Source organism: Trichoplax adhaerens, genomic scaffold (assembly GCF_000150275.1).
Source record: "Trichoplax adhaerens TRIADscaffold_9 genomic scaffold, whole genome shotgun sequence".
In the NCBI taxonomy this organism is placed as follows: domain Eukaryota; kingdom Metazoa; phylum Placozoa; class Uniplacotomia; order Trichoplacea; family Trichoplacidae; genus Trichoplax; species Trichoplax adhaerens.
The window spans coordinates 2505760-2525295 of NW_002060951.1; the positions used below are offsets into that span (position 1 = coordinate 2505760).

At 32.8% G+C, this 19536-nt stretch overlaps 4 protein-coding genes across 4 annotated transcripts; 2 read left to right on the top strand and 2 right to left on the bottom strand.

The window, feature by feature from the left end:
* Positions 1–907: 907 nt before the first annotated feature.
* On the bottom strand, positions 908–6598 carry TRIADDRAFT_59074 (uncharacterized protein; the record flags this gene model as incomplete). The annotated part of the gene is made up of 9 exons (XM_002115139.1): positions 908–1165; positions 1294–1429; positions 1641–1732; positions 2000–2159; positions 2291–2667; positions 4313–4432; positions 5397–5556; positions 5803–6176; positions 6503–6598. The coding sequence occupies 9 exons, from the start codon at positions 6596–6598 to the stop codon at positions 908–910; spliced, it is 1773 nt and encodes a 590-aa protein (XP_002115175.1).
* Positions 6599–7043: 445 nt separating this feature from the next.
* TRIADDRAFT_59075 (uncharacterized protein) lies at positions 7044–9874 on the top strand (the record flags this gene model as incomplete). Its single annotated transcript, XM_002114967.1, has 6 exons — positions 7044–7202; positions 7521–7897; positions 8080–8242; positions 8651–8742; positions 9185–9290; positions 9596–9874. The coding sequence occupies 6 exons, from the start codon at positions 7044–7046 to the stop codon at positions 9872–9874; spliced, it is 1176 nt and encodes a 391-aa protein (XP_002115003.1).
* A 2005-nt stretch (positions 9875–11879) lies between these two features.
* TRIADDRAFT_59076 (uncharacterized protein) lies at positions 11880–14075 on the top strand (the record flags this gene model as incomplete). The annotated part of the gene is made up of 7 exons (XM_002114968.1): positions 11880–12071; positions 12829–12893; positions 13229–13264; positions 13453–13532; positions 13806–13850; positions 13916–13992; positions 14031–14075. 7 exons carry the CDS (start codon positions 11880–11882, stop codon positions 14073–14075), a joined length of 540 nt encoding a protein of 179 aa, XP_002115004.1.
* Positions 14076–15478: 1403 nt separating this feature from the next.
* TRIADDRAFT_59077 (uncharacterized protein) lies at positions 15479–18216 on the bottom strand (the record flags this gene model as incomplete). Its single annotated transcript, XM_002115140.1, has 10 exons — positions 15479–15634; positions 15893–16017; positions 16138–16326; positions 16467–16509; positions 16595–16669; positions 16951–17030; positions 17110–17226; positions 17277–17333; positions 17448–17609; positions 17922–18216. 10 exons carry the CDS (start codon positions 18214–18216, stop codon positions 15479–15481), a joined length of 1299 nt encoding a protein of 432 aa, XP_002115176.1.
* Positions 18217–19536: the final 1320 nt, after the last annotated feature.

Sequence of the window (19536 nt, forward strand, 5' to 3'; positions counted from 1 at the left end):
ACTTTTAAGTATCATACGAGGCCATACTCCATAAATTATAATGTCTCTATTTTCCTGCAATCATTGCAGCATTCATCAAATAAATTTTATTATAATTATTCTCCTTCCGATTATTGAATACATTATAGTAATCACTAGATGGTTTCACGGGGGTTGTTGTTGAATAACTATGAAATCTTATGTGGGGTGTGTCCCTCAATAAAGATAGTTTAATAATATATATAATAACTATTAAATTAATCGTAGCGTAAAATAATAAAAATTTGCATATTTTTTAGTTTACAGTTAGTCAGAGCTACTTAAACATTTTCAATACGCCATACGTATCTATGATCCGGCTTATACGTATTTCCAGTTAATTGAAAGTACATACTGTATATCATCACATCTAGAATTGATACACAAAAAAAAGTCGATCGGAATGAGAATGAAGTTATCTTAGTCATCTGAGATAAAGTCTGACTTATCGATATAAATATGAAATATCTACCATACAAGACATGCTTCAAGCTTATAAATCTTGTTTATTTTGTCAGATAACTAAGTAATTTACGGTCGTATCCGCTATCCAAGAATCACTTGTCATAAATAGAGGGTTGCACTATCAAGCACAAACCCAATCCTAACATTAGTCGCAAACGCTATATAAGCATAGTGTAGTAAACACTTTCATGCATTTTTGCAAATGTAATTCAGAATATTACATATCTATTCAGAGCATTATGAACTTCGATTATATCGGCAACGTTTAAATAACTACTATTTAAAAATTTAAAAGCCATTACAAATCTCGATATGCATAATATACTCAAAACTGATATTTATTATTTATGAATAATATAAATGCTCTTTGTATGAACTTTTTGCGATTTCACTTTGGCGTATTGCATTATTTAGCTTTTAAAATTTACAGTTTTGAGCTATCAGATTGTACATTTTGCCATTCTAGGTAAGGTACTTTATGACCATCGATAGAAAAATTTTCTGGTAATACTTCCACGCGATAGGTGGTTACATAGTTAGACTTATCCCGTTTTTCATATTCTACACGATTTACTCTTTCGGATGATATTCTCAATTCAGAGATACTCTTATTCGAAGTGATGCGTCGATTACTTTCTTGCTGTTCGTCTTCTGGATATAAAGAGTCACCAGGCAGCAACGACTATTTATTAAATTAACGCAGTGAGGTAAGGGCTATCCGCAAAATACTCTTCGGTAGACTTATGGAAAAATAATGATTGCGGCAGTATAGTTACAAAATAAATAAAATTACGCTATATAAATACTTACAAGGAGTCCATCCTTGCATTGATAGTGAATAGGAAGATATTGTTTCGTTGGAAAATTCATGGCCCTATGTCTAGCAAACTGCAAAATTTCTGGTACAGTGTGGAAGCTATATCCGTAAGGTAGAAGAAAGTACTCACTAAACAATTGTAGGAACAATATACGCTATAGTTTATCAAGAGTGAAATTTCAGAATTATCGAAAATCTACCATCCGGTCTAGCTAAGCTTAGTTAATTTAAAAGAACAGGCTATCTACTACGTAAGACACTTAAGATTTCGCTTCACCTCCTACATAAAAACAATTCTAAAATGCGACACTGCATACATTGTTTAATTAAATTCATTTACTTGCATAATCTGCTCAATTCATATGTTTGAGGTGGAGCCAGAAAGATCTTTTTGATTGCATGACTCTTTAGTGCTTCTTCTGGAGTTGTCCACTAATTTTAGTTTAGCGATGGTAAGTTGTAATTAGACAAAATTATTTATAGAATTATTTATCAGGTATATGGAACCACTAAAAATTGAAGGATGCGAAGTATGCTAAAGTATTAAAATAAGCTGATTCTCGCTTTAAATCGTTGCAGCGTATCTTATACTAGCATAGAAATATATGTCCTATAATACGAGAAGTACAGTATATAGAGCTCTTCCAAGACTTATTTGCATGATAGCGAGACTAATATGAGAAGAAGTAAAGTACTTACATGCAAATAGGTTATTTCCGCCTGATCCTGTGATGCATTAATTTCACCTTCTGCACAGCATATAAAAAATGCAGTGTCGAATCGCTTGGGATAAGTTCTCGGAGTTAACCAGTTAGACCATTCATATAATGACCAAATATCTGGCAATGAATTGAAGTGTCTGTATTTAAAAAGTGATAATTGTTGTATTAAAAATGTGTAATAAATACAATGGTTATGAACTATAAGTGATTTATGAGGTTTACAATTATTTGAATTTCGTCTTCTGGCTATAAAACGATGCATAGTTACCTGCATAACTTGAGAAAATTGGAAGAATCTTCATTGACTAGGCGCCTCCAGTACTGGAGTTGCTGAATTGGCAAGTTATGAGCACTTCCAATGTTACCATGTGATCCGTCTACGGGTAAGCGATTGTGTCTAAAGTTGCGAAGTAATAGAACTCCAGATTCTTCAAATGTTTCCCTTATTGCACAAATGCGTAATCCAATGTCAGCTGGAATACACGATTGCCTTAGCTTGTTGTAGCAATCGCAACGAGGTAGACAGCTTTTAGGCAAGCTCTGCAAAATTTCTTGCCAATCGAAATGTTGGCAAAACAGATCACGCCACTGCTCACTAAAATCTGTATCTTCAACCTTTCCACCGGGGAAAACACAGGCATTTGGCTGAAATTACGATTAAGATATTGGTTATATATCATTACCGGACGTACAGCACAAGATTTAGTATTGTGCCTTCAGCACTAATGATTTTGCAGTACAACATTGATATATCGATTTAACTAGATGTTATTCAAATCAGGCTTTGAATGCTGATAAAAGTAAATTAGATTGTAGGGTCGGGCACCGAAGCAAATTCTCCTAATTATAATTACTAGTATGTACGTAAGTAATATGCGAGTATACAGTATACTGGACACGGCAGAATTTCATAACAAATGATTAACAGAATAAAAAGACTGGCCAGTCCAGGCCAGGAACGTACTGTACTGTTTGCAGACTTATAAAGATCTAACCGCAGTAGAACTCTCGTGTGTCAAATAATTTAATTTACCATGAAAGAACTTTTACTACTTCGTTTCAGTAATAGTGTCTCGTACTGAGAATGTGGTTTGCCATTAGAAGGAGAAATTAGAATCAATGTAGAAGCATCACTAGGGTTACTTTTCTTCATCTTACTTGCGTATGGGCACTTAACCCAATCTTACTACTGCTGAATTATAAAACTACTGTACAGTATAATTAATTAATTATTAACGCCAATCTTCCTTGTTGGTAACATGGACCACAAGTGTCCACAACCCTGGAGATATACCTTGAATACGCGTGCGTGGTCGGGCCTAGTGTTAAGTGTATAATTTATTTATTTATATAGACAGTAAGCTCACAAAAATCCTGTACTCTAAAAATACTTCTTGTATAAAGCTTCTGTATTTTGCGATTAACATCTCTTAATCGCAATCGACAAAGACGTATTTTTGATATGCAAAACTTTAATGCAACCTGAATTGATACTATAAACTGCAAATTCCGTAATGAACATTGTGTGATAAGCAGTAGTATTGATGAATTCTGAATACACAGTCCTAACGATTTAGTATTTTGTACTTTTATTTCTTTATCATCCTCGTATTTGTAAAGTCATGGACTAACTAGAAGAAGACCAGTTCTTCTTCTAGTAGTCCGTAGTAAAGTAAAGGCTCATATTACGTCCAATAAAGTATATATGTTGGAAATTTTGAGTGAGCAAGAATAATTTCCAGTAGCCAATCAGCGTAGTAAATACTGATAGATTCGGTGTTGATGAAAGTAACGCTACTTATTGTATAGGTGTATATTATTAAGAATTCAACTCTATAAGTACGTATCATAGTTAGCCAGGTATGACGCACTGCACGATGACTCAAACATACCTTTTCTAGAATGCTTAATTATACTGTATTTTGGAAAGCACTGATTACAGCCATATACTATCGTGCCATCCATTTTGCGTTTCCAATAATTAATAAATTAAATATCTTCGATGATCATTTTATCCGATACAAAGTATGAAACCCAGTTTTTATGCAAGAATAAGCAAGATAAAACATGAAAACTAAATTCGAATAATGCTAGTAAGACGCTAGGACCTATATAACATTTTATGTGTATATTCTTAATAATTCCATCAAAATAATTGCGGCGGTTTATGGCCGTCAGCAGTATTGATATTGCAATACAGAGTTGACCATGTATCATGACTTGGGTTAACTGTATTAGAATATTCTTCATGAAAGACGCAACGATACATATTTTCGGAGGAGCTGTTAACCTGCTCAATTGTCTCACTGTTCCTATTTATAAGTACAGCGTCTTCTCCAGGAGCTTCTCCTTCGTAATTTTGCAGAGAAAGTAAATCCAAAGGATACAGTGAATCTCCCGGCATTACGGTCTGAGAATTTTGAAAAAGCATCATTAAAATTATTACAGTATGTCAATTTATTGCCCTGGCTAGGGATTTAATAAAAGAACTTCGTATGTCTAGCATAAAACATAAATTAACAATAAACTCTGCAGTGAATACTCTTCTTAGGTAAATCATCAATATGAGTTAAACACTATGTTTATAACAACAACGATATTATCTTATGAGTATTTATCAAACGATGATAAAGGTCAATGAAAGAAAATATTATAGCCCGTATATTAACAGTGAATAAATATATTACATACCATATTGCCATCTTTGCATTTGACAAGTATCGGCAGATGCAGCAATGTCGGATGGTTACGAGCCCGGTTATACGAAAACTTCAAGACTTCTTCAACTGAACTAAAGCTAATTGAAACTGAAGATGAGATTGCAATGTATACTACACTTAGAATAATTAATTTTGAATGTATGCATTCTTAAGTGTGATGGCGCTATTGTACTGTAATTTATACAAAAGGTTTTACGTTCCTTGTAAAATTTATGCTGAGAGAAAAGCACAATTGTTAAGTTTACAAATATATACTTAAGCAATCTCGAGAGCTCCACGTTTTGAGGAGGAAATAGTAGTAGCTTCTTGCTTGCAAACTGTTGGAGTACGCCTAGTGGAGGAGTCCACTAGAGTATAAGATTAAATTAAATATCGTTAATTGGAATGCAATCCTACATTGAGTTAATATATTAGGTGATCTGAATTTGATAATATGAGTCTATATTACTCCAATCCAATTATATACACAAGTAAGCAGTAGCAAGCACTAGATCTACGCTTTCTGGTACATATTTATTATTGCATACACTAGATATACTCGTACATATTACAGCTAGATACCAATAGCTTTATATTATCAATAGAAATTTTAAAATTATCGACCATTTTGTTTCTATCATAGCTAGAGTTGAGGTATTTATACTTATTACTCACGAAGGTTTTCGTGACTTCCCTAGCATCCTCAGACACATCATCCATTTGTTCAGTGCAACAAACAAAAAAACTAGTATTGAAGCGTTTCTTAAAACCTGGAGGTGTGAACCAGTTATTCCATTCATATAACGACCAAATATCTGGTAAAGCTTGCAATTCTCTAAATCATAGTACATGTAATTGTACAGTATGAGTACTATTACTAGTACATAAAATATTATAACTAAACCGTTGTAGATTATAAAAATTCAGTTGTACATTAAAACGATTTTACAGGTTTGATAGCATTAAATGCCTAATATACAGTACAGTACTAAGATAATATTAAATCATAAAAGTAAAGAAACCATAGATGTGCAGTGGATTATTACTAGATTTAACCAGTAATCCATAGATTTGCCTTTACCTACATAAATCCATAAACCTGGTAGCATTCTCACGTACCATAACCCTCCATTTATTAAGCTCTTCACTAGATATATTTATTGTACTAGCAAAGGTACCTCCGGAATTACTTTCAGGTAGACCGTCAGTCAAGCTCCGTAATAGCAGTATTCCACTCTCTTCAAAAGTCTCGCGAATAGCAGAAATACGTAGTCCGATATCAGCCGTTAAACTCGAATCTCTCGACCTAGTATACAAGGACGTACGAGGATCACAGGTTTTTGGTAAGCTTTCAATTAAGTTGAGCCAATCTACTTCTTTCTGATAAATGTTTTTCCAGTCATCACTAAAATCAGCTTTATCGATCATTCCTCCAGGAAATACCGCAGCTCGAGGCTAAAATTAATAGAAAATACAATATCTATCGTTAAATTCTTAATAACTATGGGACGTATGCTTGATTAAGTCGTGAATTACCCAATCTTTCAGTGCAACAAGATATGACTAACAGCAAGTAACATCAAAATTCAACTATGCTATGGGATATAACATGCTAGTTAGCTACGTGATTTACTATTTATCAGGTTTTAATCAGGCAATATATGACGCAAGTACTGTACTGTATATGTATTGACACTGTCTGTAATAATCTAACAGTAAGTAATCTTCAGATTAGGTTGTACCATGAATGAACTACGGCTGCTTCTTTCCACCATAAGCACCTGAAGATTATTTGCAGATTTTGATGCTCGCTGACTGCTACGAGCTAACAGAATAAGCGTTGCTGCTTCATAAATCGCACTTTTGTTCCGGCTCATGACGATCGTAAACCTTGATATTTAGATTAGCTAATTAGACTAGAACAAAATTATATTATATTATGATGTTATATTTGACTCTCAATGAAGCACTCCTCTGTCAACGCCCAACTGCAAGTGCTGAGAGCCTTATTATCATAGGCATAGAGGTAAGATTACAGTACTTCTGTTACAGTGTACGTACTGTACACTGTACTGTACACTGTGTACAGTAAAGATTTGATTCAAATTTGTAACCTCTGACAGGTCTAGTTCAGACAGCGAGGAAAAAGATAGTTTTTGCCATGATGCAAGCATCTCAGTATCACGAATTATTCTAAAGTCAATATGCTGAGCAACACGTATTTACTACATTCTTATTGACGTATTTATAAGAGGTGATACTATAGTATGGCAAAGATTAATTATTAATTAATTATTAAAAATTCTCCAAATTCATTATTCAATGACACGAAAGAAGAGCTTATTCTACGAGGCTGCAACTTTGATACTGGTTGCTCATGGCGATGCTACTAATAAATTTCAGGATATTACACGTAATGTAATTAAGAGGTCTGCCCCGAAAGTTTTAATGGTACAACGCAGCAGTCAAAGTTCTTTCATGGTACGAATACTAATTCGAGATTGTAATTTAGATATTTGCAGTCGCTGTGTCGATCATACGATATTTCATTATAGCATATCCATACACACGTAGATAAACTGCGAAATACGAGTACGTAATCTTGCAGTAGTCACGAATTTTTTACTTTTCTTTAGATCATAGATTTCGTTTTTTTTATGGGTAGAGGCCAGACTAGAGTTTCTACCTACAATACTTTTTGTATAGCTCTACTGTAGATTAGAGCTCTTATCTAAAATCAATATCTACTAATGATTTTATTTTAATTTAATTAATTATTAATTTATTTTATTTATAAAGCCGAGTGCGGGCGTGTTTCCTGGTGGTAGGACTGACAAGGTCGATTTCAGTCCTGAATGGAAGGACATATACACCCAAAAGGTTAGCTGGCAATCAATTTTGGACAGTTTACCGAAAAGCTGCGATCCCCGACCACCTATATACACTAGAGTGATAAAAGACGTAATTTTGCCTTCCGACATTGGATTTCGTATTTGTGCTATCCGAGAAACGTTCGAAGAAAGTGGATTACTGTTATTAAGAAATAATCCAGATGGCGCATTCATAAATAATCCTGCAGCACAATATGCTAGCTGCATTACGTTGACACTATCCGAGTTACAGAAATGGCGAAAGATTATTCGACAAGATGCATCGCAGTTTCTAAGGTTATGCAGGTACGTTTGCTCAAATTGCTGTAATACGTATGTATTGTATCGAATAATAATATCTAAAATTTCGCCAGATCTCTAAGTAGTTTCTGCAGTACGATGATATAGAGAAAGCATCCATAACGATGAATTTACAATTATGAAGTCATATTTGTAATGCAGGAATTTTTGACTATAACTCTCGGTAGAGAATTAGAGGCTGTGCCTGATATTTGGTCGCTACATGATTGGAGTAACTGGTTCACGCCTGCCGGGTACTCCAAACGCTTTGACACGGCTTTTTTTCTATGCTGCCTAAAAAATACGAAGGACCTAATAAATGATTCGGATTCTGAAGTCAGGAAATCATTCGTATGTTGTTACTATAGTTTTCAATAACATTATAATCTAACATTTAAAACTAGATAGCAAATGATTAATTTAAGCTGATTATATATAATTATATTATTAATCGAGGGGATAAATAATTATCTCTAGACAATCTTATATGTACTCGTTTACATGTAATTAGAAATTCCAAAAGACGAGAAATTTTAATCTTAATCTTGTTAGCTAAACGTTAGTCTCGCGATGAGCAAGGTGTCGTCACGAGTACGTATAAGATAGTCTAGAAATGATTATTTACCCTCTTGATGCAAACATTTACTATAAAAACAAGAAGTAGATATCTGAAGTATAGTATTATTCTTTTAAAGGTATTTAAATTCTGCGAATTAATTGTTCTTCGGAATTCTTGGAAAATATTTTTAAATGGTTTAGTGGAGTAAACCTTCGGAAGTACTACGATACCATGTAAACAAAGAATTATTTCTGTATCCTCCACAGATTCATGAGCTATCGAGGTTGCTTAAGTAAGTGTATAGTTGTCACTGATTAACTCCTTAAAATCATGACGGTACCCTTACGGGTCCGTAAAGATAATAACAATACTAATTGTTAGACTGTCCTATACAGATATTAATGAAATAACTTTTACTTCTATCATATACTCATGAACAGATTTTATTCTAGACATTATATTAATTGCAGCATTGAAAGTGAAAGATTTGCAATCCTATAAAGCAATGTAGTACTAATAGCTGTTACAATACCTGTGTGAGCTTATTACCTCGTGAAGATTGTTGTATTATTGTTAATGCTAATCATGCCGTAATACTGTACTCAGTTTTTGTAGTATCATCTTACAGTATCTAACATTGAAATTGCAGAATCTGGCGGTATTTTGCTTAGAATCTAAATACGTAAGCTTGAAACTTAGCAATCTCATTATTTGGCTTGTTTGTGTATTTACAGCTTTGAAACCGTGCAAGAATTATTGTCATTTTCTCATCATCGACCTAGAAATCATAGTACTTTGCAATATTTGACGGTACCAATCAAATGCAAGAACGGCACTATTGTAAGTATATCTGCATATACAAACTTCATAAATATCTGATAAGTTCGTACGTATTTGCAATTCATCTTATTGCACTGGTGTTGATATAGAAGATACCGAATTTCAGTAATACTATCAAAGATTTATTTACTATTCACACCGTTGTAATCGAATTCTTTACTGTAGAAAATAGTAGCAAATAGACTCTTGGATAAAATAAATACATCATTTCTCATTCTTAGCTTACAGGCTAACAGTTATTAATACCAATATGCATACATAAAAGTAATCATATCGACATTGTATGTATTCAACCAATATCACAGACTGTTTTAAGTGGCGATTCGCTATATCCTATGGATAAGCGACCAATTAGAGAAAATATTTTGGTACCAGAAGATGAAATTTGGTATGGAGAATTGATAAATAGAGAAGAAGATACGATTGAACAACTGAATGCCTCCAGTACACATTTGCATCGATACGTTTTTCCTAACTTCATGGAACCATTCTCTAAACTTAAAGAAAGTTCGGTATCTATTGTTCCTTATGCAAATACCCGTCTATTAGATGGTCACAAGCCATTGCAATTATCTTGGCTATAACCGAAACAAAAACAAATTTAATTAATTAAATATCCGTCACTTCTTTTTAAATGTATACAACATGCACTATTCTTACTATGTTATAACTCAAAATTTACGAGCTAGACTCGTTGTTTATATCTTATTTTTAATAAAGCTCAGCATCTATAGCAGTATTAACAATATTAAATAACAAAATGGTAAAAGCAATAATTAAGGGTACGTAATTGCGCTGACTATGAATTTGGTAAGCTTATTCATCGGACACTATTCTAATTTCGTTTTGATTAATAAATTAATAGCATACATATTCATCTCAGATCGATATTGATAATTAACTGAAGATCTAATGTAGTAGATAAAGAATTGCCTCTTGTACTAAATGGCTAGCTGCTCAGATATACTAGCTATTTTCAAATGCTGCATTAAAGATCTCACTAAGCAATCTGAAATTTCTCCATTGAAGTTTTTGGTGCTTATAAAATGCAACTACTTTATGATAGAATAATGATAAGTCATTTCTTGTATTATATGAATCTGTCAAATTTAGTATTTCAATTGAAGTTATTAGTTTACAATACTTTATTCGATTAAAATTTCGTGTCAATGCGATAATTATATTGTAAGCTGCTAAATTTCATCAGTGCCAAAGCATATAAGTTGTTCTATAGCCCTTCGTGAGAAATAATTGCTTTATTAGACAAGGTTATATAAACGTATAATTATTATTCAATTGTTATAAAAGTACCGTATCAAAAAATAATATTTATGATGACGGTAATATTGGTAAGTACGCGTAACTAAACCTGATAATACGATAACTAGTATAGCAAATCACCTTCCTGAAATTGTTATGTAGAATGGTAGTAATTTACATGCAAGCATATGAACACAGTTGTTAGTGTTCAGTTACAGTTACGTCACTTTTCTTGCGGATATAATAGTATTAACTATTAACAAAAGCTGCAAGAGATTATCGTTACCTTATTTCCTGTAAGCACAGCAAATAAATCGTAGAGTGCAATCGCTGATGGCTCAAACTTTTAACAACGCACCTCTAGTTAAGAATTAATAGGATACTAACTGCCTATTATACAATGAAAAGGATAGATCTCACTATATAACATATGTAATATTTATCTTGCTTTCAATTTTATAACAGCACGATTAACTAACAATTTATTTGCCTCGATTGTTAAAAACAATATGGATTTTTGATCTTGCTGGTTCTAGATACTTGGCTTTATTTGAGCATCCGGTGATGAAGTTTAAGAATGTTAGTATGATAGTGTAAATTAAAATTGCCCTGGTATTCTACCACAGCGAGCAAAAACAATTAGAAAAGATTTTAGTTCCAATGGCCAATAGCAATATTTCTCTATATAAAGTAAATACAATACCGTAGTATATGAGCTATTATATCTTGCAATCAAAGAATACACAATATTATACAGTACCTTGTACGTCAGAATAAATCCTATAATAGGTAGAGATACCATATGATTTATCATCAACTAAATACATATGTTGGATTTACAGTAATAAAATAGGTACGGTACCTATGATTCGATACTACAGTACACAAGCAACCGTAAAAGTTGGTCCATTACATATAGAAAATTAATTATTCAGAATGATATAAGGTGTCAGATAGACAATAGAGCAAAAAGTGATAAAATATTTTTAGAATCGTTTTTACTTAGTTTTCATTAATGCTGCTAACGGATCTGACTAAGAAAGACAGATAGATCTATCTAAGGACTACGCTAGAAGTTACAATACTGTACACGTACGCGTACATGTAGTTGTAGTGCAGTATTAAATTGATTAAAGGAGATTTATAAATAGATAGTAGGTACAATATATGTATATATATATACCTTCATATGTACTACAGCAACAAATCCATCTCCATTTATTAAAAATTTAAACAATAAATCATAGTGTCCACTTAGCAATAAACTTCTTCAGGTTTATTTTAAAATTAAGATCATATGACATAGTTCAGTACAGTAGTAGTGTTATTATGTCAGAGCAACACCAAGATGAACCTCATAGTCCGGTAACTAAAAGTTCTGCGGCTGATGGTGAGCGTCAAGTTGGTATAATAAAACTAGCTGCTATTCAAATTAAAACGGAAGCAAGTAGTGTTTATGAAAAGACAGATGGTATACATTGCTACGATGCCATGCAGGATGGTAATAAATCACCTTCTCAGGTAAATCGATGAATATCAACTTTAGCACTGATTCACTGTGACCGCAAAGCTATTTTAGAAGTAAGATTGATATCCTTTTTGAACGTGGTATTATTGATAGCAATAGTAGTTAATGCGATTATTTACTCTAAGCAACTACGAAAACCTAGATATGCTAGTTTAGTAACTTAGCATTGTGCTTAAAATATTTGAAATTAAGAATGATGACTAGCGAAACCAGAATAATGTAATCTAAGGTGCGATTAGTAGAAGTACATTGATGGTATTCCCTTATTATAACATTATTAATCAGTTTCGTCGATTTAAACGTTAACCAGCTTCTAGATTTGGTGATATCAATTTTTACTATTATTACGATGGTTAAAATTGCTCTTTCAATTCAACAGATGTATGGATATACTAAATTATTTCAGTAAGAGTTAGTTTAGTATACGTAAAATAGTGAACAGCCCAATTTTAGTACACTTTTGGTGAAAGAGAGTGGGTGCTTTCTAATTGCTCTATACTAATCAGTAATTTGCATTAAGTGCGGTGGAAGCACAGTTTTAAAACTAAGTAACTGTAGTCTAATGGAAAGTAGCACTAAAATAGTTGAAATTGATTAAATAGTTATCATCAATCTTAATTGAACAATCGCTATCTAATGTAATCATCTCAAACTAAGTAGTTCTCTTCATATGAAATGATTCGCACTTAGCTTACTTCAATCGAAATTACGCTATTTTTTGTTTCTAATATTATTGGCAATTGTGTAAAGGGGAACGAAGACTGTCATGATAATTTATCGCCAGAAGATCCTTTAAAACATTCCGATTCTAATCTGTAAGTTTCTTTTTATACATATAAGCACATACGATGTATAATGTATTACTCTACCCAAAACTAATCAATTCATACAATATATGATATGTTACTGTAGGATTCTTTGATATTTTAGTAGCAAGGCTGAGTATTGAATCATCATAGTTGCTCATCAAATAAGTAACTGTTTTGCTACAATACTGCAGATCGGAAATAATTTATGTCGGTAATTGAATACACACCACGCATCCATAAATTTTTGGTGGTTATATGCCTATACAGTAGCGAATCGGTATAGTCTAATAATCTATGTGCGTGTAATCGATCTTTGCACACTTCTTGATTAAATACTTTAGATCTGACGAGCTAGAAGTCGATCAAAACAGCTTCAGGTAAACGGAATGTGTCGAATCTGCTATCAGCTTTAAGTCTTCTTACATATGATCTCTTCGTTCTTCTTTTTAAGAATCTTTATTTAAATCGTCAGACTATCTTTTCGAGAACTTCGTTTATTTTTATACAAATATGTATATTTATATACGAACATTGATTAACATTTTCAATATTTCTAAATTATCAGTAATCTTTTTAAGCATCCTTACATAAGGAAGCAGTGGCGGTCGATCGCTTTAGCGGGCGTATTGCTATTGGCTGGATTTAGTAAGTCACCTTATCACCTACGTAAAGATCATATAATATATTCATAAAAGCGAAAGTGCGAACTATTCTTCGACTTAGCTATGAAAATCATAATAGTTGATTGTATGGTATCACACTACTCATATGATTACTATGGCAATAACGTACGAATACTTTAGTTATTACACATTAATGATAAAGACCTGTGTTACAGTGTAAGTTCAACACAGTTAGTACGGTAATCTGTTTAGATTTATTTTTTTAACATTTTAAGCGTGCTTATGTTACTTGTAGGTTTCTTGATGACCGGAGTTATATTAATAATCAATCACAGTAGTGGTGAGCAAACACTACGTTATCTATTATACCATAAAAGAGATTAATTGAAATTGTTTTGAATCTAGTTTTTATTTATTTACTTGAGCAGACACTAAAAGCCTGGTTTTCTTCCTATGTTCGGCCTTATGCTTATTGCCTAGCGGTAAGATAATAATCTATGCTTTTAAACTTTAATGACAGATTTATGAACATAATTTCGCTCTTTTCTTGCAGTTTATCAAATAGGAATCACTTTTTCTGCCATAAGGCAAAGGAAAGATTATAATTTACAGACTTATTCATTAGATTAGCATATTAATTTGCCCTCTTACTTCGAAGTTAGTTTAGCTATGCAAAATTACTGTATACGAACAGACACAAGAATATGTAAACTCGATTAAATGCTATGTTCTTGGAAGATTCATTTTATTTCCTATAATATGTATTAGGATATGAAGATCATTAAAAGATAGCTAAATGTTAAATAAGTAATTTTAGATTGTATCAGGCGTCTGAGTTTAAGTCTCCACGTTCTTTAGTTAGATATGGTAATCGAATCAAGAAATATTAATGCAAAGTTATTTCAACGATACCTCAACGATATCGAAATATCTAAATTTTCCTTCTTTAATATTAATTAGAATAACGGCAATCTTGTTATAAGTTAAACCTTCAGCGTGTTACGTATAATTATTGTAATTTTATAACTCCAGATCAAAAGTTGAACATAGATTATATAGCGTCATGTGTGTAATAATGCATAAATTTTCTCAATCTCATAAAATGAATACGATAAATGTACCTGTATATAGTCAATAAATTTTAATGTTTACAGCTTAAATACTGAAGCAAAGAATTCACATATCGATGCGAATACAATTTAAATAAATAGTAAGACTAGCGTTTGATTTTATAGAATTGCATATACGTCACGTTAAAGTTATTAATAGAGCAAATCCTAGTTGCGTAAGTATTTTATTAATTGATATTTTCAAAAACGAGCCCCAAAAATTACATTAACAACTTAACGTGAATGGTGTAGTTTTCGGCGTGTACGTATATTTTTATGAGGGCTTTATAATAGTATCCGAGAGGAAATTGGAACTCCGTATCAAATACTTAGGTATCAACTGCAGATGTTTTTCATGATATGCTACATTCTCTTGCAAATTAATGACAAGCTTACAATTAACTACCCATTGCTTATATGTTACCTAAAATATACTTTCAGAATAATCAAATATATTAGCTATAACGTTGTATTCTAAATTGAAAAAATTTTTATGTTTCCTATAATTTCTTAGCTGACTTTATAGGAAGCATTTTTACCGTATACAGCGTAATAATTTTAAATTTGCGAAGGTATACATATCTGACCATTAACAATTTTCTAAAATTTTATTATTAATTTTTTATTTTGATCTTTATAAATATGTAAGGGGGCAATAAAGATGAAAGTGTTTTATCAGCTTTAGTTTACGCTATGAGTAGAAAGACTGCCATCCATTAAATCAAACAGCTTCAACTGATAATTTCACTACGTCTGAAAAAGTAACAAATTTAATACTTGACAAAGTAAATAATGATAAGATGGCTGATTTAATGTTATGTACATCATCTCATTGGATGTAAAGTTGATCCTTCTCGGATTACTGATTATCTTGATTATCGATTTCATTACAGACTTGTTCGTATAGTTGCCTAGCATTGTCATTCCTAGTTGCAGCTTTGCCATACCATTCCTTTGCTTTTCTGATGTCCTTATTTACACCGATGCCATTATAGTACATATTGGCCAGATTAACCTAATTTCAATAATGAATTACTTAGTAAACATTTGTTAGAGTTGATATCAAGCACTATATTATTCATCTATTTGTAAAAATATTACATGGCCTATAGCCTTAACTGTTAAATCTTTATGCACTTTCATATACGAATTCTATATTTAAACAATATTCCTTGAATTCATATAGAACAATAAATTTACGAGAAGCTGTATTACGTCAATATATCACTATCACGTTCAGTGCAAAAGTGCAAAAGTGTTAAGTGCCTAACACCTGTGCATATGGAAAGCCCTGCTCTGCTGCTGCAGTAAAATATTCGGCAGCCATTTTGAAGTCTGCTGTGACACCATTTCCAGAAAAATAGTGAGTTCCAACATTATATAGTGCCATGACGTTTCCTAAGACAGAATATATTAAAGAATTGTATCACAAGGATATAGCACATTAGAGTAGTACTAGAGTATCCAAATTGGTTAAAGATTCGGATCCGAAGTAACATTACAGTTATTAGCAAGTACCTTGTGAAGCTGCAATTTCATAGTGTTTGAATGCATGTTCGTGAGATTGATCTACTCCTAATCCATGTGAATAACAATAAGCTAATGATATGTGGGCATCAACATCATGTCTCTGCGCTGCTTCCTTATAATAACTGATAGATTTCGGTAGATCCTGATCTACACCCAGGCCCTGTCGGTATATGTGACCTTTTCCGTTCAATACAGGTAACGATCAGATCAAGAGTAAAATTTTGAAATTATATGACAATGGTATAGTAGATTTCGAAACTGAAAATAGAGTAAATAGTTGTTCACATCAGTTATGAATGAAGGTATTATATGCTTACCGAGCATTGTGCCTGCTGCTGCGATTCCATTCATTTTACTAGTCTAAAGGTAATTCTAGAATTTAATGATAATATACGTATAGCCTTGTATGTACAAATTAAGCATCAAATTTAGTTTTTTTCCATACATTATATAAATCATGAGCAATGTCATAGTCTTGCTTTACACCGTTACCCTTGAGATACATTCCTGCAAGCGCATACTAAATGATAAAAACGTAATATTGATGTATTAATTAGCGTCCAAGAATCAACCTTGAAGTGCGTTGTGATCTATAGTTTGAGGTACTGTTTCCAAGGAAGTTTTACTGCATGTAATTACCGGATATACGAGCTGTACTGATCTATAGTATATAGACTAATTGTGCCAGGTAATGGCATTAATTTAATGTAAATCAGATTCAGAAATCCTATTTTGGTTGGGATGATAAATATTTAGAGATGTTTGAGTTACACCATAGAATCTAGATTTAAAGATAAAAACCTGTGCATATGGATGACCCTTTGAAGATAGTTCAGTCATCATTGCAGCTGCTTCTGGTAAATCTGCAGCAATACCTTGTCCTTCAACATAAAATAAGGTAAAACAATGCGTACAGTGTTGAAATAAAATAGTTCGAAGTGTCTAACATATATAAATTACCTGTTCTCAATAACTGAGCATAGCTATATTTCGCTTGAATGTTACCCCTCATTGCAGCTGATCGAAGGAGTTGAGCAGCAACCTTGATAGACTCTTCTCCGACTGAAATAGAAAGCTCTTATGTCGAGAAATATTGTTAAAATTCGAATTTTGATACTAATATTAACCTTCAGTTTCTGTTTCGTAGGTTAAAATTGCAAGCTCTACCAACTCTTCCGGACTGACTGTATACAATGCATGCGACGTATCGGTTAATTGCTACGATATTGTGAATTTTGAAGCTTCGTAAGAAACTGGTAAATCCAGTTTTACAATGAACTTATACGCGGATATCCTACCTTTTATGGCGTCCTGGTCAAGGTAAGTTGCACCAATCTCACCATCAGCTACTGAGAATGCAATCTCTAAAATACTTAATTGCTTTTTTATTAATTCTTCGTCTCGTTTTTCTTTCTTCCGTAAATTTTTCTTAACAAGTCTTGCGATATCTACCTGTTCCACTATGAAAGTAGTGACGTTAACGTTACTAGAATGTTTGGTAGAAGAAATGCTTCATGCCGCGTAGATCAAATCTCTGCAATAAGCCAATCCCTTAACTAAGCTAATCGGATTACCCGTACCAATATTAACCATTAAATGTAAACTATTGCGTGAAAGTCTGCTAAAGCAACCAACTAGAATTAATTTTGGTAAACGTGTGTTCGTTTAAGTACGTTTATGCAACAATATCCTATGTGCGGTAGGGTGCCCACTGCACAGCTACTACTATATTACAAGAGGATACAGTATTCGTACTGCATATGATCCCTGACCTGAGAGAAATTTCTTCCGTTTTGAATCAGGTGAAGATTGTTGATCAGAATATAGTCTGGATAGGACTTGTACATTGCTGCATCTTATCTGTATTGCATCTTTCATAGACGTTACTAGTGTGAAAGAGTTACAAGCATAATAAGAATATAAATATTTTGATCGACGAATCCAACCGGACGACAACACATTACGATCGATCTGCATAGCACTATACTGCCTGCAATGAGTCAAAGCAAAGTTTGTTAGGCACCGTCTGCCAACCGGAGAAAAGTAACAACGAAGCATTATCGCCATTCCTCTATACAGTATATTAGGGTAAAAAGTTTTTGCAATGGTGCAATCCCTACTCGGTACACATTCGAGTGCCTTACTCACACAATGAGATTTATTAATAACGATTGTAGTATTTTGTTACGTTATTTTTAATTACTGTACTACTATCGTTATCCTGGAGACTGGAGCCTTGTGTCAGACTGTACAGTGTACAGTATGCAATAATGTACTAGCAGTAGAGTACCACTCAGCGTACAGTTCTGAACACCGAACAATAATAATACGCATGTTGCTCTTTGCACTGCTGCCACTTTTCTTTCATTATCCCTGTTGCACTGAGCTATGGAGCTATTAGTTATTTCATACATTAGTTTGGTCTTTAGACTTCTAGATCTAGAAGTCCATGGTTCGCTATTACTGTACAATGTACATTGTATAGTGCATATATATGACATGCTGTACGCTGTACAGTATATAATAACATATGCGCGTAGCAAATAAAATACGAGTACTGTACACATGCAAACGAACCTACTGTACTTACTCAAGTTATTAGCGATCAATACTTTTATAATTTACTTTACTCCTTAGTATTGTTGTGTATTACTATCTAGAGCTGATACTAACAACCGTATTGAAGGTTCGTATTATTCTCAATTAGCATGGAGACAAGAAATTGAACGCGTAGTTAAAGTTATTGTAAAACTAACTACTAGCTCCTACTCTCTTTATTGTATTAAAAAAAACGGCGGCTTATATACGTGACCGTTTACATTTACAACGCAATATAATTGCAAGTTTGTTTAATACTTAATTCATTAGTGTGGGCAGTACAATCTACAATTAACACGTAGAATTAACAAGTGTAGAAAAACAAATTTTTAGAATACTATAAATAATAAAATATAATCATCACGATTATTATTATGTAACCTGTGACAATAGCAAATTTGTAACATACTAAATTAAGGTAATGTCGAATTAACGCAAACACACAATAGCAATCTTAAATGTACCATAACCGATTAATCCTGTATATAGTAATCCATCGTATTAAACGTACAATTCAATAAATATAGCGTAGTATACAATAGGTATCATTACAGACTGAGATACCGTATCTATGGATATTAGGCTAAGGGCTTTAAGATGAACGATGCATCACACCCTTAAGGGTATTTTTAAATACTTACAATGGAGAAACAGCATCTACTCGTATTTTCTTGTATGTAAGCTGTCATATGCTGTAGAATACTTGTAAATCTCATGATGGCAATCAAGCCTTGTTAAAGAGTCAATGGACATAAAAATTTATGTTCGACTTTATTCTTGCAAAGTAGC